Here is a 27,701-nt window from a genome sequence, read left to right on the forward strand (position 1 = left end):
AAATGCTAGTTGTTATACTCATGATTAATAAAATAGAGAATTTTAAAATTTATTATTTTACCACTATTTTTAGTAATAATAGTTTTACCGATGTGATCCAGTTATGCATGCTTAGTCACTTAGTCATGTCCAACTCTTTGCGACCCTATAGACTGTAGCCTGCTAGGCTCCTCTGTCCATGGAATTCTCCAGGCAAGAATACTGGAGTAGGTTACCATTTCCTCCTCCATGGGATCTTCCCAACCCAGGGGTTGAACCCATGTCTTCTGTGTCTCCTGCATTACAGGCAGATTCTTTACCTGCTGGGCCATCAGGGAAGTGTCAATTTTTCTACTGTTATAAAATATAAAAATGCTTTCTTTACTCATATATATCAGTAAGATATTATTTTAGTTAATAAATCTGAATACTTTGATTCATTGTAAATGTAGTTAGCTTTGATTTAGCAACTTTTTGACGTCAAAGTCAAGAAGTTTTTTTTTTAAGATGCTCTTAGAATAGCTTATTTTATGAATTCTTTTTAAAACCTGAATTTTTAACTTTGCAATGGCATTAAAATATCAGTTGACCTTGAACAATTTGGGGGTTAGGAACGCCAACCCTCTATGCAGTCAAAAATACCTTAATTGGCCCTCCCAATACCTGCTTCCTTTATATGCATGTTTTCTCCTGATCAGCGGTTCTGCATAGGGTTCAGTTAGCAATGGATTGTGTAGTTCTGTAGTAGTTTTTTTTTGTAATCCTTTTTTTTTTCCATTTATTTTTATTAGTTGGAGGCTAATTACTTTACAATATTGTAGTGGTTTTTGCCATACATTGACATGAATCAGCCATGAATTTACATGTGTTCTCCATCCCGATCCCCCCTCCCACCTCCCTCTCCACCCAATCCCTCGGGTTCATTTGAATCAGTTCTAATGAGATGGATGAAACTGGAGCCCATTATACAGATTGAAGTAAGCCAGAAAGATAAAGATTAATACAGTATACTAAGACATATATATGGAATTTAGAAAGATGGTAACGATAACCCTATGTAGTATTTAACATTGAAAAAAATCTTCAAATAAATGGACCTGCCCATCTCAAACTTAATTGTTCAGTGATCAACTGTATACACATAGCTTTACAACAGTATCAAAAAACTAATAGTAACAATTTTAGTTATTAAATATCAATGGAGCATTTGATAATAAATTTAAATAAACAATCCAGGAAAATTAACTATCCAATTGAATAATTGGAAGTTAGATTTAGAACTCATATCTAATAAAAGATATCAGTGAAAGTGAATGGCAACCCACTCCAGTATTCTTACTGGGAAATCCCATGGACAGAGGAGCCTGGTGGTCTACAGTCCATGGGATTGCAAAAGAGTCAGACACGACTTAGCAATTAAACAACAATCAGTGAAAGTATTAACTCAGCCTGCATCCTATTATTATTTATAAACTTTTAAGTTTCCATCTCTTCTCAGAAAGGAATGGAGCTGCAGATGTAGAGAGTGGACTTGTGGACACAGTGGGGAGGGAGTGAGTGGCAGGGATGGAGGAAGCAGCAGCCACATATACCCGCCATTGTGTATGAAATGGGTAGTTGGTGAGAAGGTGCTATATAACATGGAGCACAGTCTGGCTCTCCGTGGTGACCTCCGGGGGTGGGGTGGTGGGGAGGGGAGGGAGGCTCAGGAAGGGGGAGATACGTGTATAATTACGGCTGATCCACGTTGTTGTATGGCAGAAACCAGCACAACACTGTAAAAAGTAAACAAAAAATAAATAAAGGACATAAGAAAAAATTCACATCTCTGCTCAAAAATGTGCTAAAAATAAGTGGTTTTTCATGAAAGCTGCGCATTTTTAACGTTGGAATTTCAGCAATCACTTGTGAGTGCCGCTGGTTGGATGATAGCAGGGAGAATGGCACGGGGATGACAAGGAGACCTCAAAAGTAGTAAGATGTAAACATGCCCTCAGTCCACACCAAAGAGGCACTCACTATAACTTCTCAGAAAGAAACTAGACTTTGGAGTATCAAATCTGAGGCTAATTCCCAGTTCTGCTCCTGAATGAGTAGCAAGTTATTAAAACTCTGAGCTTGTTTTCTCACCTGTAAAATGCTAATAAAATTGCCTACCTAATTGTGTTATTATTAGTAAGTTAGATAACTGTGCTGGCAGCTACTACTGGGATATCACATAGTAAGCACTTAATAAATCATTTCTTTTATTATTAGTCCTGGTAATTATTAACAATAGTGGAAAGACCTATGTACATCTCAAGATTACACAGGGCACAACCATGAACAAAGTGCCATGGAAGTGACGTTTTTCTCTGGAGAGATTGGAGAAGTGTCATTTAGAACTGGGCCTTAAAGGTTTGTAGAATTTCCCCAGGTGAAGTTGGCAGAACTAGGTAAAGTAAAACATGGGTAAAGGCCTGGGAACATATTGATACAGATGCATGCCTTGAGGCTGTGATCAACAGGAAGAATTTAGAGAGATGACACCCCAAAGCCAATAATGAAGAAACTTGGAATGTCATGACCTTTAAGTTAAGGAATTTACTAGCTTTAAGAGAGGACCCCCAATTTCTAGATTACACTTTTATTTCTTTTTTTTTAAAGCTGCATCTTCTTATAGTTGTTCATGTAATGAGAGGCAGTTTCTGTGTGTGCCAGGTTCCTAGATTCCAGTAATGCATCACAGTAACCAGATATTAGCTCTGTGAGCACAGGAAGACGTGCTGGGGTCATCCTTAGTTACATCCCCAGTACCTCTCATGGAAGTGTTAGATGATCACAGGCTCACAGAGGAGCTAAATTGAGCACAAAAAAACTTTAAAATGTTTGTGTTCAGTTGCTAAGTTGTGTTCAACACTCTGTGACCCTATGATCTGTAGCTCGCCAAGCTCCTCTGTCCAAGGGATTTCCCAGGCAAGAATACTGGAGTGGGGTGCCGTTTCCTTCTCCAGGGAGTCTTCCTGACCCAGGGATGATTGAACCTGCGTATCTTGTATTGGCAAGCCGATTCTTCACCATTGAGCCACCTGGGAAGCCATTAATAAATGCTTAAGAGAGGAACGTATGAATTCTTTGGATGCTCAAAAAGAATAAAGTATCTTCTACCTGGACACATCAGGGAAATTTTTATTATTTTAATTTAACCATAATAGTAGCATCATCTCCCTCAATGTAAGTATGAGTTTCTTTTCTTCCTTTCTTTTTTCTTTTTTTAAATTTATTTTTTAATTGAAGGATAATTGCTTTACAGAACTTTGTTTTCTGTCAACGTCAACATGAATCAGCCATAGGTATACAATATCCCCTCCCTTTTGAACCTCTCTCCCATCTCCCTCCCCATCCCACACCTCTAGGGTGATACAGAGCCCCTGTATGAGTTTCCTGAGCCAGACAGCAAATTCCTGTTGGCTCTCTATTTTACACATGGTACCAAGGGAACATTTCATGCAAAGATGGGCTCAATAAAGGACAGAAATGGTATGGACCTAACAGAAGCAGAAGATATTAAGAAGAGGTGACAAGAATACATAGAAGAACTATACAAAAAAGATCTTCATGACCCAGATAATCACGATGGTATGATCACTCACCTAGAGCCAGACATCGTGGAATGTGAAGTCAAGTGGGCCTTAGAAAGCATCACTACAAACAAAGCTAGTGGAGGTGATGGAATTCCAGTTGAGCTATTTCAAATCCTGAAAGATGATGCTGTGAAAGTGCTACACTCAATATGCCAGCAAATTTGGAAAACTCAGCAGTGGCCACAGGACTGGAAAAGGTCAGTTTTCATTCCAATCCCAAAGAAAGGCAATCCCAAAGAATGCTCAAACTACCGCACAATTGCATTCATCTCACACGCTAGTAAAGTAATGCTCAAAATTCTCCAAGCCAGGCTTCAGCAATACGTGAACCGTGAACTTCCAGATGTTCAAGCTGGTTTTAGAAAAGGCCGAGGAACCAGAGATCAAATTGCCAACATCTGCTGGATCATCAAAACAAGAGAGTTCCAGAAAAACATCTATTTCTGCTCTATTGACTATGCCAAAGCCTTTGACTGTGTGGATCACAACAAACTGGAAAATTCTTCAAGAGATGGGAATACCAGACTATTTGACCTGCCTCTTGAGAAACCTGTATGCAGGTCAGGAAGCAACAGTTAGAACTGGACATGGGACAACAGACTGGTTCCAAATAGGAAAAGGAGTACCTCAAGGCAGTATATTGTCACCCTGCTTATTTAACTTATATGCAGAGTACATCATGAGAAACACTGGGCTGGAAGAAGCACAAGCTGGAATCAAGATTGCCAGGAGAGATATTAATAACCTCAAATATGCAGATGACACCACTCTTATGGCAGAAAGTGAAGAGGAACTAAAACACCTCTTGGTGAAAGTGAAAGAGGAGAGTGAAAAAACTGGCTTAAGGCTCAACATTCAGAAAACCAAGATCATGGCATCTGTTCCCATCACTTCATGGCAAATAGATGGGGAAACAGTGGCTGACTGTTTTTTGGGGCTCTAGAATCCGTGCAGATGGTGATTGCAGCCATGAGATTAAAAGATGCTTACTCCTTGGAAGGAAAGTTATGACCAATCTAGACAGCATATTAAAAAGCAGAGACATTACTTTGCCAACAGAGGTCCATCTAGTCAAGGCTATGGTTTTTCCAATGGTCATGTATGGATGTGAGAGTTGGACGGTGAAGAAAGCTGAGCACCGAATATTGATGCTTTTGAACTGTGGTGTTGAAGAAGACTCTTGAGAGTCCCTTGGACTCAAGGAGATCCAACCAGTCCATCCTAAAGGAGATCAGTCCTGTGTGTTCATTGGAAGGACTGGATGTTGAAGCTGAAACTCCAATACTTTGGCCACCTGATGCAAAGAGCTGACTCGTTGGAAAAGACCCTGGCACTAAGTAAGATTGAGGGCAGGAGGAGATGGAGACAACAGAGGATGAGATGGTTGGATGGCATCAGTGACGCAATGGACATGAGTTTGGGTAGGCTCTGGCAGTTCGTGATGGACAGGGAGGCCTGTGGTGCTGCACTTCATGGGGTTGCAAAGAGTCAGACACCACTGAGCGAGTGAACTGAACTGAACTGACTGTTTTCAGTGGTGTATCATTTTTTTCTGAATCTTGAATGAATTGTTTCATTGTATACTGTCATAATGAGTTTGTGTTTTACCTTCCCAGCTATTATTGCTCATCTGTCTAATGTCCATTTCTACCTAGAGCCTGTATTCACCAAATCCATATGGATTTGTTGTCTTCTCTGTGCCTTTGACCTCTGTATATTATACTTTCCTAGGAAGTACTATTTATTTTCTTCTGCTAGAGCGTGTCTCTTTTCTTTTTAAAGCATTTCCAGGTAAACTAAAACTTTTTGATCAAAAGTACAGCCACTACCCTCCTTAAAGTTCATTATTAAATACGTGTTCTGTAAGTTTTTACTTTGATGCTGTAAATCCCTTAGCAATAAAATAATCACATCAAATATAGTAGTACAGTAGTAAATTATAAATATACCTTTACAACCTCATCATTGATCATTGCTCCTTTTCAATATAATTTATATGTTTATAAAACTTAAGGCTTGTTTCAGTGGGCAAGACAAGTATTGTAAGATATACAGAGAGAACATTATCTTTTTATACCCCCATCCTACTTTCATTTGTGAGTTAATTAATTTGGTGGGTGTCCATTCATATCTGTCTCTTTTTAAACACACACACACTTTATAATATACTCCACATAATGCAGTGGAAATTGTTTTTCGATTTTATTTTTTTTACGTAGCACTGTATTCTGGATATCTCTGTAGATATCTTTGCAGACCTGTTGCTGGGTGTGTGTGTGTGTGTGTGTGTGTGTGTGTGTGTGTGTGTGTGTGTGTGTGTGTGTGTGTGTGTACAAGAACAAAATCCAGTTCTTCTTGTACCCCTCATTGGGTTTTGAGAACCAACCCATACCTTTTCGTGTGTTGATGACTATTTTCACTTTCTTGCCTATGAATTTCCCAGTAGTCACAGAGAAAAATCCTGACAGATTTAAACAAAAATATAATCATTTCCATACAAATAAGATATCATAAACAGTCAAAAGATAAAGCATAGACTAGAACAAAATATTTGCAGTGTAGAAAAGAAGACAAAACATACTATCTTCTATATTGTAAAAGCCCCTAAAAAATAATAAGAAAAAATGCCCAATAATAAAACAGACAATATTCAAAATAGAGACATAGTTCAGTGGTCATATATATTTGACCCAACAGTTTGGCTTCTAGGAAAATATCTGCAGACATATGAAATTACTTGTATACAGAGTTGCTTATTACAGCATTGCTTTAAATAAGAAAAGATTAGAAACAATGTAAATACAACAAAGATTGGTTAAATAAATTATGGTGTTTCTAAGTAAAGGAATACTATTGCAAATGAAATAATAAATGAGGAAACTTGGTATGGATGTGAAAAAGATCTTCAGATGACCAATGTCTTCAACTGGTCAGTATTGGCAGGACTAAAATGAAAACTGATTCACAGCAATCAGAATGAGGCCTTTTAAAGTTACATTTACTTGATATGACAGATAAGTTAATATAATCACAGCAATAAAAACGATTTTGTTGCCTGCCTGCCCTTGTGGTATATAAATCTGAAATCTATCTGCAGTGGCACTCCTCATTCAAACTACACATCGTAGAAAATAATTTGGCTATTTTCTCCATTCTCCCAAAGATAGTACTTACAGAATCATTTTAAACGCACAGAGGACAGGTTTAGGGGTTTGTTTTTCTTTTTCTTTCTTTCTTTTTTTTTTTCACTTCCAGTGACTACCACTTCCCTGGAGTCTCAAATTTTAACATTCAACTTATTAATGACTTATAAAACCAGATTGCTTGGTCCCATCCTCCTCGTTTTTGGCTCAAATGTGAGGCGATGCTATTAATTGGTAATTTTAACAAGTTTCCAGAGGATGCTAATGCTCTTGGTCTGGGGACACATTTTTTAGAATCACTGTTTGTTTAGATCATTGGGGCTTATTTCTCTTGAGGATCCTGGGTTAAGAATGTTAGGAAGAACTGAGAGCAGAGCAAATAAATGGCTATGGTGGTTAGAGTCGTAACATGAATACCACGACATCAGCTTCCTCACCCTCAAGCCTTATTCTTTAATCACTGCAGTAGCCAATACCATATACCATAGAACGTTATTTCTCAGCAGCATTTCCTACTGGACATCTATCTGCCATGTGGTTGTATCTTTTTCAGTTATGTCAATTCTTAGTCTTCCTTGTTAGTGGAAATGTCTAGGGAAGAGAATTTGATTCAAGATTTTACAGTCAATCTTTGGCCTTCCTCCTGTTCTAAAATAATCTCAGGCTTAAATATTTCTGTTAATCTTTTTTTATTCCTAGTTCATCTGGCACAACACCCTTACAAGGTTGTTGAAGTGTTCTTTTTAATTATTTTCTGTGGTGTAAGATGGGGATTCCCAGGTGCCTCAGCAGTAAAGAATCCGCCTGCCAGTGCTGCAGACACAAGTTCAATCCCTGGGTTGGGAAAATCCCCTGGAAGTGGAAATGGCATCCCACTCCAGTATTCTTGCCTGGAAAACTCCATGGACAGAGGAACCTGGCAGACTATACAATCCAAGGGGCCGCAAAGAGTTGGACATTACTGAGCATGCATGCACCATGCACGTGGTGTTAGACATGCATGCACTTGCGTAGATGAGGAATAAATGTTTATATAGGTGACAATTTATACTACTCATTCACTGATCTAACCCTTTGGTCTTTGGGGTCAAGTTGATTTTATTAATGTTTATTACCTTTATCATGGTGTTAATACTTACCAGCTTTGACTAAGGGTCTCCAAGTCCCCATACAAAGAGTTTTAGCATCTCCTTTGAACTTGTTAGAAGTGCGAATTCTTGTCTTGCCTCAGACTTACTTATAGAAAGGGTATTGAGGGAAGGAGCAATGGTTTGTGTTTTTAACAAGCCTGCCAGGTGATTTTGATGGTTCTAAACTTTGAGCACTGTTGTCTTATTAAATGTAGTGGTTCACTTACACGATCTCCTTTAATCCTTGCAGTAATCTTGTGACACTAGTAACTATGTCATAGAGGAAATTAGGATCAGAGATAAAATAATTTGTTCTCAATCACACTGCTGTTTAACAAACTTCAAAGTAGAATTGTCTTTTTAAGATAATATGTCCTTCTTTCCTTTGATTACACTGAAAGAGTATCAGTTATTTTAGCATTTTGGTATTTTGAGTGATTGTTGTCTGAACTTTTACTTTTCATTAATTTTAATCAGCATCTCATTTGAGGAACACTTTCTTTGACAAGTCAAATAACAGAACCAGAGCTCAGGTTCACATACTTTTTTTCCTAGTCCAGAACTGATTCCATGGTACATTTTTAAACTAAACGGCTTTTTAAACTAAAAATAAGTATATAAAATATTTTTAATTCCATTAACCTAACAAACCCCGATTTAAAAACATAAGCAGTTCAATAAAACAATTAAAACTTATCAGCATTATTGACTTGAATCTACTCTTCTAATCTTATTTTAATGACACATGCCCATTTAACTGCTGTTTGGTTACCAGCAGTGTTTCTAAGATTAATTTGGAGTTGTTTCTGCCAAATGAAACAGTGCTGTCCTCTCTGTTAGTTATCATTTTCATATGAGTCTATTTAAATTAATTAACCAAATTAGCAAACCATAAAATCAAGTATGTTTATAGAGACCCAAAACCTTGTAATGGCTTCTGTTGGAGCCTCTAGACAGAAAATTCTTAATAAGAAAAAGAGTTTATTTTACTGAACAAGACATGATGGATTCTTTAATAAAAAGAAATTGCTACTTTAAGTTGTAACTAATATTTCTCTTGGCTGCAGTAGAAAATAATTTGCAAAATGATAAGTTGACAAGTCAGACTGAAATAATTAATGAAGATTTAGGGTCATATTTTATTTTCCCGTATGTTTTCCATATCTGTTATTTTAACAGGATTTACATAATATGGTATTTGAGTTATGGAGAATAGAAATCTGGTTGTATTCTAAAAATCTTGCCCATCTGGAAAATGACTTTGGGGCAATACTAATTATATAAAATATCTTAATAATATCTGATATTTCATATGTATAGGTAAATAAAGATGGGTTATTAGGGAATCTTTGTAGTGGCGATTTTACTTATGTTTCCTTTTGAACTCCTTTCAATTTTAAAAAAGAAAACTAAATTGGTGGTAATCATTAACTGTTTTCACACAGTAATACAGTGGTGATCTCAATAGTTGTTAATAATTCAGTCTTTCGCCCCTACTGCTTGATATTTTTACTCAGTCGGTTCTAGGGAAGGACTGGGAAATCTATTTTAACAAGCCCCAGCAGTAATTCTGAGGAAGTGGCCCCTAGGCCTCAGTGTAGGAAACTTTGAAAGAGAATCTACTTCTTCAAGCTAACACTGAAACCACCAAGGCTAAATACTCCATAGACTACCATAGCTTTTTCCATGCAGACTGCACCCAGCTTCTACAGCCAAGTAGGGTCAACTCCTAGTGATTCTATCTTGGCATAACAGTGTGTGTCCCAATTTGGTGCCTTGGAACATATTTCTTATGGTTTCCCTGGTGCTTTGACCACTGCTTGGCACTCAATAGGTATGTGTATACATCTTGGCATGGATGAATAAAGGAAACCAACTAGCTCCACATTTAGCATTGCTGTTACCACACTTCATCTGTCTTTTGGATCAGTTCCCTAAATTATTTCCAGTTTTATCTCCCTCCTTAAATTGTATAGAAGAAGGGACCATGCCTTATCCATTTTCATATGTCTCCCAACAGTATTTTACACACACATGGCCAATAAATATACATTAAGTAAAAAAAAATTTTGTGTTTATTTAATCCATCACACAAGATTCCCATCTCCATGAGGATAGGGACTCTGTGTCTTTTTCACAGCAGTTTTCTCAGGGCTTGGTAAGTGACTGCATGCCCAGAAACGTTTAAGCAAATTAATAAAATATAAGTCATTTAAGGAAATAATATAATAAAATATAACTTTATTCTAATTGAGATTTTCTTAAAATTTAATGTTGGGATAAATGAGATTTTGTGTGTGGTCAAATATATTTTTATATAAAAGAAAAAAGTCTGCCTTACTTACCCTTTAAAAAGAAATTCATAGTTGAAATGCCCTTATCTTTAAGAAGACAGGATGGTGGGATTTGACAGAATATAAATTGTTGAAGCTTCAGCATGGTATTATGGTTAACAGAATATTCTACATAAATTAGTATTAAACAATTTATGTCAGGAATTACAAAAATATCATAATGAATATAATGTCGGCATATCCTTGACATCCTCTGAGGTAAAGATGACTCCTCAGAAAGCTAGAAAGCCTATGAGAAGCAGATTTATTTTTTGATTTGTTTGTTTTGGGGAGGGGTTGAAAATAAGGAAATCAGAAAATTTTCTAAGTATCCATAAAACTTACTGAAATACATTTTATTATCATTCCCTTTAGAAATATGCTTATGATAATATTTCTTTTCAAATCACATTAGTATCAGAAAATAAGTTCAGTCAGTCAGTCCAGTCACTCAGTCATGTCCAACTACTTGTGACCCCATGGACTGCAGTGCGACTGCAGCATGCAGGCTTCCCTGTCCATCACCAACTCCCAAAGCTTGCTCAAACTTAAGTCCGTCAAGTCAGTGATGCCACCCAACCATCTCATCCTCTGTCATCCCCTTCTCCTCCCACCTTCAATCTTTCCCAGCATCAGGGTCCTTTCAAATGAGTCAGCTCTTTGCGTCAGGTGGCCAAAATATTGTAGTTTCAGCTTCAGCCTCAGTCCTTCCAATGAAATTCAGGACTGATTTCTTTTAGGATGGACTGGTTGGAACTCCTTGCAGTCCAAGGGACTCTCAAGAGTCTTCTCCAACACCACAGGTCAAAAGCATCAATTCTTCGGCTCTCAGCTTTATTTATAGCCCAACTCTCACATCCATACATGACCACTGGAAAAACCATAGCCTTGACTAGACAGACCTTTGTTTGCAAAGTATTGTCTCTGCTTTTTAATATGCTGTCTAGGTTGGTCATAGCTTTTCTTCCAGGGAGCAAACGTCTTTTAATTTTATGGTTGCAGTCACTATCTGCAGTGATTTTGGAGCCCAAAAAAATAAGGTCTGTCACTGTTTCCATTGTTTCCCCCTATATTTGCCATGAAGTGGTGGGACCAGTGCCATGATCTTAGTTTTCTGAATGCTGAGTTTTAAGCCAACTTTTTCAATCTCCTCTTTCAGCTCTTTGGTTTTTCTTCACTTTCTGCCATAAGGGTGGTGTCATCTGCATATCTGAGGTAATTGATATTTCTCCCGGCAATCTTGATGCCAGCTTCATCCAGCCCAGCATTTTGCATGATGTACTCTGCATATAAATTAAATAAGCAGGGTGACAATATACAGCCTTGAGGTACTCCTTTCCCGATTTGGAACCTGTCTATTGTTCCATGTCTGGCTCTAACTGTTGCTTCTTGACCTGCATACTGATTTCTCAGAAGGCAGGTCAGGTGGTCTGGGATTCCCATCTCTTGAAGAATTTTCCAGTTTGTTGTGATCAACACAGTCAAAGGTTTTGGCGTAGTCAATAAAGCAGAAGTAGATGTTCTTCTGGAACTTTTGCTTTTTTGATGATCCAACGGATGTTAGCAATTTGATCTCTGGTTCTTCTGCCCTTTCTAAATCCAGCTTGCACATCTGGAAGTTCTTGGTTCACGTACTGTTGAAGTCTGGCTTGAAGAATTTTGAGCACTGCTTTGCAAGCATGTGAGATGAGTGCAATTGTGTGGTAGTTTGAGCATTCTTTGGCATTGCCTTTCTTTGGGATTGGAATGAAAACTGACCTTTTCCAGTCCTGTGGCCACTGCTGAGTTTTCCAAATTTGCTGGCATATTGAGTGCAGCACTTTCACAGCATCATCTTTTAGGATTTGAAATAGCTCAACTGGAATTCCATCACCTCCACTATCTTTGCAGTGATGCTTCCTAAGGCCCACTTGACTTCGCATTCCAGGATGTCTGGCTCTAGGTGAGTGATCACACCATCATGGTTATCTGGGTCATGAAGATCTTTTTTTATAGTTCTACTGTGTATTGTTGCCATCTCTTCTTAATATCTTCTGCTTCTGTTAGGTCCATACCATTTCTGTCCTTTATTAAGCCCATCTTTGCATGAAATGTTCCCTTGATATCTCTCATTTTCTGGAAGAGCTCTCTAGTCTTTCCCATTCTGTTGTTTTCCTCTTTTTCTTTGCATTGATCACTGAGGAAGGCTTTCTTATCTCTCCTTGGTATTCTTTGGAACTCTGCTTTCAAACAGGTATATCTTTCCTTTTCACCTTTGCCTTTAGCTTCTCTTCTTTTCTCAGCTATTTGTAAGGCCTACTTAGACAGCAATTTTGCCTTTTTGCATTTCTTTTCCTTGGGAATGGTCTTGTTCCTGTACAGTGTCACAAACCTGCATCCATAGTTCTTCAGGTACTCTATCAGATCTAATTCCTTGAATCTATTTGTCACTTACACTGTATAATCATAAGGAATTTGATTTAGGTCATACCTGAAGGTCTAGTGGTTTTTCCTACTTTCTTCAATTTAAGTCTGAACTTCACAGTCAGGAGTTCATGATCTGAACCCCAGCTGGCTCCTGGTCTCGTTTTTGCTGACTCTATAGAGCTTCTCCATCTTTGGCTGCAGAGTATGTAATCAATCTTATTTCAGTGTTGACCATCTAGTGATGTACATGTGTAGAGTCTTCTCTTGTGTTGTTGGAAGAGGATATTTGCTATGACCAGTGTGTTCTCTTGGCAAAACTGTTAGCCTTTGCCCTGCTTCGTTTTGTTCTCCAAGGCCAAATTTTCCTGTTATTCCAGGTATTTCTTGACTTCCTCCTTTTGCATCCCAGCCCCCTATAATTAAACAGACATCTTTTTTGGGTGTTAGTTCTCGAAGGTCTTGTAGGTCTTCATAGAACCATTCAACTTCAACTTCTTCAGCATTACTGGTTGGGGCATATACTTGGATTAATGTAGTATTGAATGGTTTGCCTTCAAAATGAACAGAGATCATTCTGTTTTTTTTGAGACTGCACCCAAGTACTGCATTTCAGCCCCTCTGTTGACTATGAGGGCTACTCCATTTCTTCTAAGGGATTCTTTCCCACAGTAGTAGATATAATGGTTGTCTGAGTTAAATTTGCCCATTCCTTAGAGCACTGATTAAAGTGTGAACACTCCAGCTTTATGTCCTTGAAGGCTGTGATTAACTTATGTTAAATTTTACCAAATGACCTAGCATGCTGGTTCTATTTTCTCTAAACACTTTGGGAGATTTTCATTAAGTAACTTCTGGTCTTCTCCAGAATACCCACTCTCCTTTACTTTTAATACACCCTAAATGAGTGTCACTAAAGTATTGAAGTTTCTTGAACAATGGTTATCTCAGATTTTACTTCACTATGAATTTTATCAGATCCCATATATGAAACATTCCCTTTGACAAGTTTACTGTGGGCTAATCATTGAGTTGGCCAAAAAGTTCATTCAGGTTTGCCATTCAATGGTATGAAAAAACCTGAGCAAACTTTTTGGCCAACGCAGTATAAGGTTACTATGGGTTAATTATATAGCATGAGCTCTAGATCTATATCATTCTGTCTCCTTTCAGGTCAGATACCAGACCTCCTTCCCATTTTCACTTTTGTTTGTCCTCAAAATGATCTCTTACTCAGGTCAACTCCCATGAGCCTATTAATTTTCTGACTGAAAGCGGTCTGTTACATATCCTTCTAAATGTGTAGCCTGAGATAACAGCCAAGTTCCAGCTTCTGGGAAAACACAGTTGACAGGAAAACATGGAGAGATACTGGAAAGAGAGGCAAGAATCAGGAATTGGTCATGGCTCTTTCGGAAGGCTGGGGTTGAACTATGAAGGGAGGGGACAGGGAAGTGGAGACCGAAGAAGAAACATCACATAGAAGAGAAGGCAGGCCCTGATAGGCAGCAAATGCAGACTGCCAGTCACTCCCTGATTTTACTGTCTTTTTTGCCTTCACGTTCTGCCTGACTTCTATCCCTGAAAGGACTTTTATCCTTTTCCTCTTGACAAAGCATCCATTTTTTTTTTTTTTTAATTAGTTGGAAGCTAATTACTTCACAACATTTCAGTGGGTTTTGTCATACATTGATATGAATCAGCCATGGATTTACACGTATTCCCCATCCCGATCCCCCCTCCCACCTCCCTCTCCACCCGATTCCTCTGGGTCTTCCCAGTGCACCAGGCCCGAGCACTTGTCTCATGCATCCCACCTGGGCTGGTGATCTGTTTCACCATAGATAATATACATGCTGTTCTTTCGAAACATCCCACCCTCACCTTCTCCCACAGAGTTCAAAAGTCTGTTCTGTACTTCTGTGTCTCTTTTTCTGTTTTGCATATTGACAAAGCATCCAGACACTGAACTTCCCCTAATTCAGATTTCCACTGTCACTTTGTAGAAAGGCTGCCACAACAGAAGATGCCAAATACTTCTCTAGAAGCTTTGTCTTCTCCAGCAGTCCCCTAAACTCTATTTTAAATGGTTGTTCTTAGACACGATTTCATCCAAAGAAGAGTGATCTTTATTGTTTTCAATTTGCTTAAACATCTTAATGATACTGGCAGTTCCATTGACTAGGGAGAATAAGGCTCTAGTATGTTTTTATACTCTGTCTTCATAAGATATGATTGTGCTAATGAATCACATCTTCAGAAGAAAAATGCATAAATTAAATTTCACATTTTATATAATCCATTAATTTCATTTTGACTTCTGCCTATTTTTAGGATTAATGATAAACAAAATCATGGTACTGACTTTTACTTAACTTGCCCTTATCCAAATGGAATTTGTTCTAAAATAAGCAAATGTTGACATGTTCATAAACTGGGGGGTTATTTTGAAAAGTTAATAGCTGTTTATATACTGTGATTTCCAGACCAATATTAAGCTATCTCTTAATGAAGGTGAATATTAAATCCACTGTTTTCCTTTATTTTAGGTGATGGTGTTTGTACATGCTCGAAATGCCACTGTAAGAACAGCTATGTCTCTAATAGAGAGAGCCAAGAATAATGGCCAGATTTGCTACTTTTTAACTACTCAAGGACCTGATTATGGACATGCAGAAAAACAGGTAGGGAACAAATGACAAAACAATACAAGAACTAAAACACATAATGTGCCAGATATTTTATATATGAAAGATTCATGGTCTCTAATTTCCAATAAGTTAAATTATAGATTTATCATCTTGTAGTTTTACTTTTTTCTTGACTGTCAAAGGATCTCAGTGCTTGATGTGTTCAATCAGTACCTTTTTCTATGTGATTATAATTGTAATGTTTAGTTCTGTTTAAAATATAGTTAAAGCATAAAATACATTTAAATATTATAAAATTCTGTTAATGTCTAATGGAGTCTTCTTTTAAAGATAAATTTTTTTAAGTTTCTAGGATCAACACAGACAGATGTAATTAGTATAAACAAAAGCTCTTTTTTAAATAGTGTTTTATTTTATATTGGAGTATAACCAATTAACACTGTTATGGTAGTTTCAGGTGGATAGCAGAGGGACTCCGCCATGCATACACATGTATCCATTCTCCCTCAAGCTCCCCGCCCATCCCTGCTGCCACATAACATTGAAGAGGAAAGAGCCGTGTCTGACTCTTTGCAGCCCCATGGCCTGTAGCCCACCAGTCTCCTCTGTCCATGGGATTTTCCAGGCAAGAATACTGGAGTGGGTAGCCATTCCCTTCTCCAGGGGATCTTCCCAACCCAGGGATCAAACTCTGGCCTCCCGCATTGCAGGCAGATTGTTTGCCATGTGAACCACCACGGAATTCCCTGTAAATAACATAAACAAAAGCTCTTTTTGAGAGTGCAAGTTTGAGACCCAAAAGATTCAGAACAACTGCCTTGCTATTCAGTATATACTCAAAGGGCCTGAAAAGTCTGGGTCCTTGTTAAAAAGGCAAAGCTTCAGCCCCCCCCCCCACCCCTGCTGTGATTTACCACCTCCTAATCTGCATTTCTGCTTGATCCCCAGAGGATTTCTGCACATAATAGTTTGAGAAGCACATCTATAGGTTATTTGAGTATTGCTAGTATTCAAAGATTTACCAAAGATTTTGTTTACTCATATCAAATAATGATTTAGATAGAGTGGACAGACTACAGCCTGAGGGCCAAACGTGGCAATTTTTGTAATTAGTTTAATTAGAAAACAGCCAGAGCCCTTCCTTTATCTTCTATGGATGTCTTTACACAATGGGGAAAAATTGAGTACTTTCTATCGAGATTTATGGCTCATAAAACCAAAAATGCCCTTTATTCCTTTGCAGAAAATGTTGCCTTGATTTAAAGCTATATGTATAAATTTTTTTAATTAAAAAAAAAAACTATATGCATAAAATGGTGGGAACTTCTGAATATTTTGTTTGCATAACATGAGGTTGAACTGATATTTGCTGAGTAGCTGCTACATATGCTCTGCACCTTCATATTTACTAGCGTAATAAGGTGTATTTGGTTATTAGGATTGTGCTGTAAATCTTACCATTTTATATTGGTATTTTAAATTGTATCTGTGATAATCTGGTACAGGTTGTTTTGAATGCCAGATTCTCTTTCAGTGTAACTACAAAATTTATCCATTTTTTTCCTCTTTGTAAAATTTTCTTTTACGTACCACTTATGCAGCTTTGCATTCCTCCAGTTATCTATTAATTATGAATTTATGAGAGTCTTTGAAAAGTCAGGTCAGCATTCATAAGTCTTGTTTCATTTTCTTTGGAAATACAGAGCAGCTCTATTGTGTTTAAAAGCCAAGCCTTGAGAGCCACCTTGTGGATTTCTGGTTATTTCATACCTCTCCATTCTGAGAGTCATTGCTATTTTAAATCATACAAGTTTGTTGTTTCATTGTGATAATAATATTCAGTATTTATCAAGCATTTACTTGAGCCAGGCATTGTTTTCATTGCCTTCTATTACTCACTTAATGGTCACAACTTATGATGTAGGTTTTTACTGTTATTATTTCTTGATGTGACATATTATGCATAAGTAATTCAAATATAGCATTAAATAGTCAAAAGCATATAGAAATAGTTTATATAGAGACATTTTCAAGTGATATTTATTTAAGGCCACACCACCAAACATGTAATCACAGAACACTAAGCTGAAAAAAAAAAAAGCAGAGAAATACAGAGTTTTCCTACAGTTAGGTAGACTTGGAAACCCCTAATCATTTTATTGGACCTTTTTTTGGATATTTTTATTATACTTGATTTTTATCCTGACCTACTTATTATTTTTTTGAACAAGGGTGGATTCCCCAGAGATTTATTAATAAGTACATGTTTTCAAGGAACATTGTCCTTTTCTCCGTTATCCTTTTTAATATGGTATTTAGCTGATCATAGCTACCCTAAAACTACCTTTCTTGTTTGCCTTTGTTTCTCGAAGACAAACATTATGAAGAGATGTTCGCACTATAGTTATCTCATTTGACAGAATGCCACTATTCTGTCTTTTAAAGATTCTCATCCGTATTTTACAAATAAGAAAACTGAAAAAAGAATAAATTTTTCCAGAGGCTTCCATTGTAGTAAGTGGAGCTGTGATTTGAATTAGTCTGACTCCAAAGTCTACCTTTTCACCACCCATTTCACAAACAGTGCATCCTGTTTGTTTAAAAGTGAGTATATCAAACCCAACCTGTGGTTTGCTAAAGGCTTTAAAGCTTTGAGCTTGTGGTTTTGTTTTGTTCTTTTAATTAAGTGGAAGAACATTTCTTCTGCCCAACTATATCCTAAAGAAAGATTTAAAACAGTTGGCCCCTCCACCATGGAAATTATTTTATAACAAAATATAATAATCTTTCTGAATGTTTTCTCAAAGCTCAAGAATTTTAGTTTATTCTTCTAGTGCAGGATATATGTTTGTTCCTATTCCTTGAAGTGCCTTTTAAACTTGAATAGTATTAACTTTCTAGCAATCTAAGGACACTATTACCGTGATGGTATGAGATATTTCTTCTCACGAATTTGAAAAATGGAAAATTAAGTATTCAAAACATGAAAATTAGAAGGTAAATTTGCTATGGTAGCACATAAAAATTTAGTCTCATGACTCCTATTGATGGAACTACAGCTCAATACCTATTGTGCCACAGCCATACTTTACTCCTGAGTGTTTAAAGTAACCATCTCAATTCCTAATTCACCAAGTATGGTTTTTAAAAAGCATTTCTTCACAGTTTTATTCAACATACAGTCACTTTCAGTTTAGTCGCTCAGTCGCGTCCAACTCTTTGCGACCCCATGAACCACAGCACGCCAAGCCTCCCTGTCCATCACCAATTCCCGGGGTCCACCCAAACCCATGTCCATCGAGTCGGTGATGCCATCCAACCATCTCATCCTCTGTCGTCCCCTTCTCCTCCTGCCTTCAGTCTTTCCCAGCATCAGGGTCTTTTCCAATGAGTCAGCTCTTCGAATCAGATGGCCAAAGTATTGGAGTTTCAGCCTCAACATCATTCCTTCCAATGAACACCCAGGACTGATCTCCTTTAGGATGGACTGGTTGGATCTCCTTGCAGTCCAAGGGACTCTCAAGAGTCATCTCTAACACCACAGTTCAAAAGCATCAATTCTTCGGCTCTCAGCTTGCTTTATAGTCCAACTCTCACATCCATACATGACCACTGGAAAAACCATAGCCTTGACTAGATGGACCTTTGTGGACAAAGTAATATCTCTGCTTTATAATATGCTGTCTAGGTTGGTCATAACTTTCCTTCCAAGGAGTAAGCGTCTTTTAATTTCATGGCTGCAGTCACCATCCGCAGTGGTTTTGAAGCCCAGAAAAATAAAGTCAGTCACTGTTTCCACTATTTCCCCATCTATTTGCCATGAAGTGATGGGACCGGATGCCATGATCTTAGTTTTCTGAATGTTGATCTTTAAGCCAACCTTTTCACTCTCCTCTTTCACTTTCATCAAGAGGCTCTTTAGTTCACTTTCTGCCATAAGGGTGGTATCATCTGCATATCTGAGGTTATTGATATTTCTTCCGGCAATCTTGATTCCAGCTTGTGCTTCCTCCAGCCCCGCATTTCTCATGATGTACTCTCCATATAAGTTAAATAAGCAAGGTGACAATATACAGCCTTGACATACTCCTTTTCCTGTTTGGAACCAGTCTGTTGTTCCATGTCCAGTTCTGACTGTTGCTTCCTGACCTGCATACAGGTTTCTCAAGAGATGAGTCAGGTTGTCTGGTATTCCCATCTCTTTCAGAATTTTCCACAGCTTATTGTGATCCACACAGTCAAAGGCTTTGGCATAGTTAATAAAGCAGAAATAGATGTTTTACAGTCACTTTATTTGTTAAATAATAAATAAGACTCATTATGGATTCTTTTTCATGGAGTTGGGGGAATGGTGTGTGTATATAATAAGGCTGTGTCTGTACCTTAGTCATAGCTGAAAATGACTCTCTTCTTCCCAGTAACAGTTATATTTCAAGACCGCTCATGCCACTCCCATCTTTGATTTCAAATTCGCTCCCAGCTGTAAAACCAACTGCTATTCCCAAATTGTCCACTGAAACAGGATAATACAGAACGGAAAGTGAAGTACTCTGAGAGTAACTTAAGCTATAAAGATGGTACTTGCAGTCTCCTAGAGGAAGGGAGCATCTCACGAATTCCAAATGAGGCCCAAAGTAAGAGGGCACATTGACGAAAAGCTTTGGCTCTGATTTCGCCTCAGAAGCCCTGTGGCCTTAGACACCTAAACTTTCTCTTCTATCAAGTGGAATAATAATGGGGTAAATAACACCTGTTCTAGTAGTTTACTGTGTGAGACAAATGGAATGATATATGAAATTATTTTGGAAACTAGCTGAAAAATGATAAAACACTACATGTCATATTATGGTAATCTACTTCTAGAAATTTACTTTGCATATTACTTTCACCCTCTCCCACAGAGAAACTCTTCTTAAGAAATCACTGTTTTCGATAAGAGAACATACTTTAGGGAAAGTAGTAGATTGCATTTATTCATAGAAGTTTATCATTAGGGATACAGACATTTTCATTGGTTAAGCCATTGTTTTTTATTATAATTTTAAGTTGAATAAATTATTCCAATTAGAATCCTCAGATTCTGTTTCATTCTTCATCTCAGTGAAATAAATTCTTTCCTTTAGGGACAAAACTTTTAACAAGCGTTAAATATTTTAGTACTAGGATGGGTATTCCCACCCACTTTGTACCATATTTCTCTGATTTATGGACACCAGTGTGGTTCAGTTTTTTACATATATTAGTGATATTAAAAGTTTTCCTCATAGGTAGATATGAGCTTCCATGGTAGCTCAGGCAGTAAAGAAATCACCTGCAATGCAGGAGATCCGGGTCGGGAAGATCCCCTGGAGGAGGGCATGGTGACCCACTCCAGTATTCTTGCCTGGAGAATCCTATGGACAGAGGAGCCTGGCAGGCTACAGTCCTTTGGGGTTGCAAAGAGTCAGACACGACTGAGCGACTAACACACACAGGTAGATATGGTCTATCATGCAGCAGGTCTCATGAATGTAGTTATTAGGGATATCTATTGAGCAAATCAGAACACTAGGAAAAAGCCAGTAATTGTATGTACCCTCAAGCTACTTTGAAGTATCATTTTATGACTTTTTATTATTATCTGTATCTGCCAACCATCTCCTGTTTTCATAGGTTAGCCTTAGCCTTTGCCCAAGTTATAGGAATTGGGATTTGATATAAATTATCAGATACTTAATATTGATAGCCATAATTATTTCTGCTTTAGCAGCTTTCCAGCGTCAGTATAGCCTAATAAAATTAGAATTTCCTCTTCCAGGAATAGATGATATCTGTTACCTAAAGAGAGTACCAGGTGCCTAATAACCCCCTTTCTCTTACTTTTTTACTTTAAATAAGTGTAAAATGTTATCTCAGAGTTTATTCTTTCCTCAGGCATATCAACCCCTTTTCCTTCTGAAGGCTAATATATTAATTCTGCTCTCTGTCTGTAACCTCATAAAAAGAATGTTAAAAGTATATTAACTTTTACGTGAAATCAAAGAAAATTAATTAAACAATAAACCTGAGTGTTTAATTGGATTTTTGGAGGCATGACTTTTTCATTTTCAAAGGGAAATAGTCGCTTTAGCATAAAGACTGAAGCCAGGCAAACCTGGGTTTCAATCTTGACTCACACACTCTAACATATCCGTCTTTTGCCTTCCTTGAGCTGCAGTTTGTCATAAACAAAATGAAACTGAGGTAACATAGATCTTGCCAGTCACATAGTAGACACTCTGTAAATGGTTATGTATGAGCTTTGAAGGGAAAGATGACAGCTTTAAAGAATAGTAGATGTGACAACATTTAAATATGAAGATTTTGGACAACAAAAAATATTATATTGAATTGTAAAAAGTAATAAATAGGTTGGGGAAATATTAGTCACAAATACAACAGACTAGTTTATATCTTTAGATGTTGTACTTACTATGTTTAATAGCTAAAACATGGTTTCCAATAAGTAAACGAAGAAAAGAAGGAAATAAAATAGATAAACTATGGGAAAAAATTACTAAAGTTGTATAAATTAATAGACTGTATATTCTTAAACCCAATGAATCATCAAACACTAAAAATGATAATGTCAAATTCTGAAGGTGATTTCAGGATTTGGCATACTCCTAGATTTCCTGTTGCAGTAATCAGCTCACTTCTTTTTTGAAAGTTTTTGGTAATATATTTTAAGAGCCAAACTGTTTTTCAGAGCCTTTAACCTTGAAATACTAAACCTGGGAATCTTGCCTTGGAAAAGTTAATGTACACCAAGAGTTTTATCCAAACATATTATTTATAATGAAAGAATCACAGACAGCTAAATATCCAAAACTAGGGGAGTTTTAAAGTATGGACAGTTAATTCAATTAAATATTATATACCTACTAAGAAAACTGATTTTAGAGTATATCAGACATCCAGTTCTAAATATGTCAATTTTAGTTCAGCTGGTCGAATGTGCCTCTCTAAATAAATGACCAAATGAGGCAAGACATGCAATCCCACAGAGGATTTAGAAATACATATATAAGGAAAGAAAAATGTGGCATATAACATGAGAGAAGAATGAACAGTTCAATGGGAAGACAAAAGAGATTAATTTAAGCTGGTGGTCTTGTGTTTCAGTAGTCAACAACAGAAAAAAAAGTAGTAAAGGACATTTTACAAAAAAAGAAAGAAAGAAAAGTAAAGGACATTCCAAGAGAAAAAGAACGAGAACATGCACAAAGGGAACCAATTCATATATTTGAAGAATGAAAGTGTTTCTTGACCAGTGGACTGTAAGGTGAATGAAGGGCTAGGTATATGGATTTCAGTCAGAATGTAGAGGACCGTAGAAGAGTAGTTCATTGATTAACTTTATAAACAGTGAATGATGAAAATAGCACTTTCCCAAGATGAGGACTCTATAATATTTTTTCCCAATATCGATAAGGCATACTCACTGGTAATTGTAGAAAAGAATGGTATAATTTGCGAGAAACTATTTGCCTCCTTCTGGTTAAATTTTCGTTTTTATGATGACAGTTAAATTATTTCTTCTTAATGGACTTGAAATTATCCACATTAAAGCATATCTTATCAAGATAAATTACTTCAGAAGGCTTACAGAGGTCACTAAATTATTTATGCCATTTCCCATTACTCTTTCATTCAGGGTTTGTAACTGAGCTAAAGGTCTTATGTTACATATGCATATTTTTTTCATCTTATGGAGTTAATTTGTTTTCTTTTAACTTGCGTTTTTGCTGTCAGTCTTCCTTTAACCATGTATTTGTGTTAGTTTGGAAGTCAACTTTGGAGAGTGTTTATATTTTAACCTTATTCATTTTAAAAAGTAGTCACACTGATTTTCTGTGTCACGGTTAGGGAAAAGATAAGTAAAGTCATAGAAGGAAGCTGGGGTGTGCTTTCACTGGGGGAAAACATTTAGCATCCTCTGTGTGCTAATGGATTCTTAGAAGTTATCCGTTCTGGTATAGTTTTACTGAAAAATAAAGCCCTGTATGGGAAGTTGACTTGTGAGAACTGGAAATATAAAGTCCAGAAAAACCAATTTAGATAATTTTTGTACTACACTCTTGACTTCCTTTACCTTTTTACAGTTTAATGTTCTTTGTGCTGAATTTCCATGTATAGAGACACTATATCCAGTGAGTAGAGTGCTGGATCCCTGATACCTTCCTTGGAGAATCCAATACTCTGTTCAGAGAATGTGAACAAGGTGGGTTATACCCCTCCAGCCCTGCAGAGGCTACAGAAGCCTAAAAGCGTAGCCTCCGAGTAGAGCTCACCCTGAGAAGCCAGGCGGAAAACAACTGTTCTGATATCTGAGGAAGCAGCAGGCATCTCGTATTAATAATAAACAAGTTCAGCTCCATAACTCATAGGCTTAACCATCTACCTTCATTCATTTCTTCAGATGAAACTGTTGTAAAAAAGCTTCTTATATTTATATTCCTTTCAAGGGAAGACTTTGTACAACTACCATTGTGTGTGTTTGCATGTGAGTTTCAATATGAAAAAACTGGGTCATGTTAGGCACACTTTTATGTCTCTTGCTTTTTTTTGCTAAGTGATACATCATGGAGATCTTTCCAAATCAACACAGAAAGATCTGATTCATTCTTTCAACAACTGCATAGTATGCCCCAGTATGGACATTATTTTCATTCATCTGCCCTGTCTTGATGGATACTTTTGTTGTTTCTAATTATGTTTTATTGTAAACAGTGCTGCAGTAAACATTCTTGCTCATACTCTTGGCAGTTGCAACAATGTCCATTGGAAAATATTCCTGGCAGTGGAATTTATCCATCAACATGGTACATGCATTTAAAAGTTTGGCGAATGAGTGGTCCTGAATTGCCCACTAAGGAGACTGTTCCAACTTACATTTCCTGGAACAGTAACTTCCTCCTATCTAACTGCCAGCACTGAGCAGTGTTAGAATTTTTGAGTTTATGACAGATTAAAAGGCAAAAAAGATACTTCATTATTATTTTTACTGGCATTTCTTTATGAGTGAAACAGCATTTTTCACATTTGCTATTTGAATTTCTTCTGTAAATTGCATGTACTATTATATGTGTTACAAACATTTTTCCTAGTTAACCTGTGATTTTGATTTATTTATGAATATTTTTACCATGATGAGATTTTTATTAGTTTTTATAGTATTTGGGCTTTGTCTTGCTTATAAAGGCCACACCCACTTAATCATGATTTCCTCCAGCCCTTTTTAAATTTAATTTTTAATATTTATTATTAAATCTTTGATCCAACTGGAACTTACTGTATATAGTGATGGTATTGGTTTACATTTTCCTCGAGACCTTTCTGGGTATAATCTGAAACCCTCTGTATACAGAGGGGAAGGAGAGACTGAAGAAAGAGGCAGACCGTTCTAGATTGGTAGGTCTCAGGTTTAAAAAGTAAGAGAACTTAGATACAAGTAGATCTCCAAACCTACCTGCTACAATCTTAAAAGTTTATATAGAAGCCTTAACGGGATTTAGTCACGTACATAGTCAACACTGCATTTCTAACTAAAGGCTATGTTCTTGGCCAGCGTCTAGCATAGTGAAGGCAAGCAGAGTGCACATTCCAAGGACTGGGGAAAGGATGAGGTACCTCTGGATTACCTGGGCCCAACTCGTGGGTCAAACTGGTGGTCACATCTTTTTGATGACGTCCTGCAGCAAATGAGTCTCTGAATGTCTGTGTTAAGTCGCTTTAGTCGTGTGTGACTACTTGCAACCCCATTGACTATAGCCCACCAGGCTTCTCTGTCCATGGAATTTTCCAGGCAAAAATACTGGAGTGGGTTGCTATTTCTTTCTCCCGGGCATCTTCCAGACCCAGGGATCGAACCCTTGTCTGTTACATCTCTTACATCTTAGCAGGCGGGACTCCTTGTTTATTCCATTGATTATAAAATTTAATGTAACGTAACAAAATTCTCACATTTGCCTGAGTCAGTATCTGAGTTTTCTCTTCTATTTCCTTGAGCTTATTGACTCTTCTCTGGTATCAAACTATTTTACTTATCCTGCTTTTATAATATTTTTAATATGTGTTTGGGATAATCATCCTCATTATTCTTCAATTTTAGAATTTTTTTTCTGGATAAATATACAGGTGTACTTTTTAGGTTGTACTTCCGTATCATTTCCATATCACTTCCGTATCACTTCCAAGAAATGATGTTTACCTTTTAGTTAAGTTAATATATTGATTTACAGATTACATTAGTGAGAATTGATATTTTTATCAAATCAGGTTTTTCCAACTCAAAAACAAAGCATATGATTTCATTTGTTGAATATCCTTTGGCAGTGTTATGATGATTTCTTCAGGTAGGGTTCTACCTATTTCTTGCTTTTTTCTGGTTTTGATGGCTTTTATAGATGTGATATTTTCTTCCCTTATATTTTCTAACAAGTTATTGTTTATATATAGAAACACTTGTTAAAATATTGATTTGAGGGACCGTTACCTTTCTGAATTCAATCCTTAGTAGTTTTTAATTAATTCTCAATTTTCTAAATAAATGTTTATTTCATCTGTAACTAATAATTGGTCTGATCTCTTCCATTCTAGTATTTCTGCTTTTTACTGTTTTCTCATGTCTAATCCCATTGTTTAAGGCATCGGTTAGCTGACGGTAAACAACTCTGCCTTGTTTCTAACTTTGATAGATGTACTCCTAATGTTTTATGATTCATTGTGGTTTAAAATCAGTATTGTCACCTCTGCTCATTGAGATCGAATGTGGTCTTTTGTGAGCTTTCGGTGCCTTTAGATCATCTATGTTTTTTCTCCTTTGACTCATTCATAAGCATGTTCATATAAATTTACTTATAGGTATAGTGCCCTTGCCTTCTGGGGTTTAATTTACTTCGTTGTGATATATTGTTTTAATGCATTGGTGAATTCTATTTTCCAAAGCTCTTTACTGTTAGGTTTAATATTGTTAGGTATTTCTCTATTGTATTCTGTTTTCTGCTGCTTTATCAGGTTTTAATATCAGTGTTAGTACACTGCCTCTGTAAGATTAATTTTTAGACTTCTATTTCTGTGCTCTAAGGTCCCTAACTAACATTAGAATTAATTTGTCTTTAAAAAGGATGAAAGCCTAGATGTTAGACAGCCTTTAAATTTTCTTCCATTGCTCTTATTACAATTTTCTATCAGTTTTAATATAAATGTTAGTCACATATTTTCCTAGAGCAGATCAGGGGGTCTGATCTACCAGGGGCTGTAGGAGGGGAGGGTTTAACTATAAAGAAATAACAAGAGAATTTGAGGTGGTGTGTAAAGGAACTGTTTGTATCATTATCATGGTGGTTACACAGTTTGAACATATACTAAAGTTCATAGAACTGTACACCAAAAGTGAGAAGATAATTTGACTATATGATAATTTTTAAATAAAGTTTTAAAGCATATTTATCCCTGGATCTCTTTCCAAGATTTCTCATTTATTTATACTGTGAACTAGGCTAGAACAAAGACAGCAGATTCAGATTCTAAGATCGTTGAGAAAGACCAACCCAGTCTTACTTTAAGATTGTTGTCACTCCAGGTCTCTACTGAAGTAATATAATAAAACAGCACAGAATACCAGCGAGAACAGAGAGAAAGGAGAAGTGACCCCTGGGACCTCTTGGTTGCTTGCAGAGACCAGGCTGGTTGAACCCGCCTGGTCAGGGTGGGAGGTGCTGCGTCAGCACCCCATGGTCCACCTACTACCTTCTAGAAATATTCTGCACCACAGTTACATATTTCTGGGGTTCAGCTTCTTACTGTGTCATGGTGTCACAAGCCAAGGCTTAACTCAACTGGATTTTGACTAAAAATCTGCATTTATAACACACCCATCAAGATATTCCGGTTCAGGAGTCTACAGACAACAGATTCACCCTACACAGCCATCCAGCTTTGTTCTGAATGTCTCTAAGCAGTATTTTTTAGTTTGCTCTGGGAGCTCTGAATGTTCACTCATGAATCTTAGGGAAGAAATGAAGTAAGTAAAATGTTTTTACTTTTTCTACCTTGACCTTGTGAAGGAGCTTTGTTAGATATTGGCAAATACTCCGTAACACGGAGCCCGTATTTGTGAGATTGACATGAACGCAGCTAAAAGGATGAAAGTTAAGGCAGTATGACCCTAAACCTTAAGGCCGATGTAGCTAACCATGAAGTCTGCATATAAAATTATTTATAAGAGGCTGACCACACTGCACAAAAATGAAGTAATACCCTCCCCATGAAATTTTAAAAAGAGAAATCGTTTTGTGTATATATTTCCAAGTTGTTATTTACTTGGCTGGCCACTAGATGGTGCGGTTTGTTAATATATTCCCTTCCATTTTATATTTGAAGCAGATTTCATGGAGTGCGGTTTTCACAGATCATT

The 27,701-nt window shown here is 37.0% G+C and overlaps 1 protein-coding gene across 2 annotated transcripts in view; it reads left to right on the plus strand.

Moving 5' to 3' along the window:
• Positions 1-27,701, plus strand: part of ASCC3 (activating signal cointegrator 1 complex subunit 3) — a 331,129-nt gene that overhangs the window by 168,196 nt on the left and 135,232 nt on the right. For both annotated transcript variants that reach the window (XM_061131702.1, XM_061131703.1), the window contains exon 14: positions 15,161-15,295. In XM_061131702.1, coding sequence (XP_060987685.1) covers positions 15,161-15,295 — 135 coding nt within the window. The remainder of the gene's footprint in view (positions 1-15,160; positions 15,296-27,701) is intronic.

Source organism: Dama dama, chromosome 28 (assembly GCF_033118175.1).
Source record: "Dama dama isolate Ldn47 chromosome 28, ASM3311817v1, whole genome shotgun sequence".
In the NCBI taxonomy this organism is placed as follows: domain Eukaryota; kingdom Metazoa; phylum Chordata; class Mammalia; order Artiodactyla; family Cervidae; genus Dama; species Dama dama.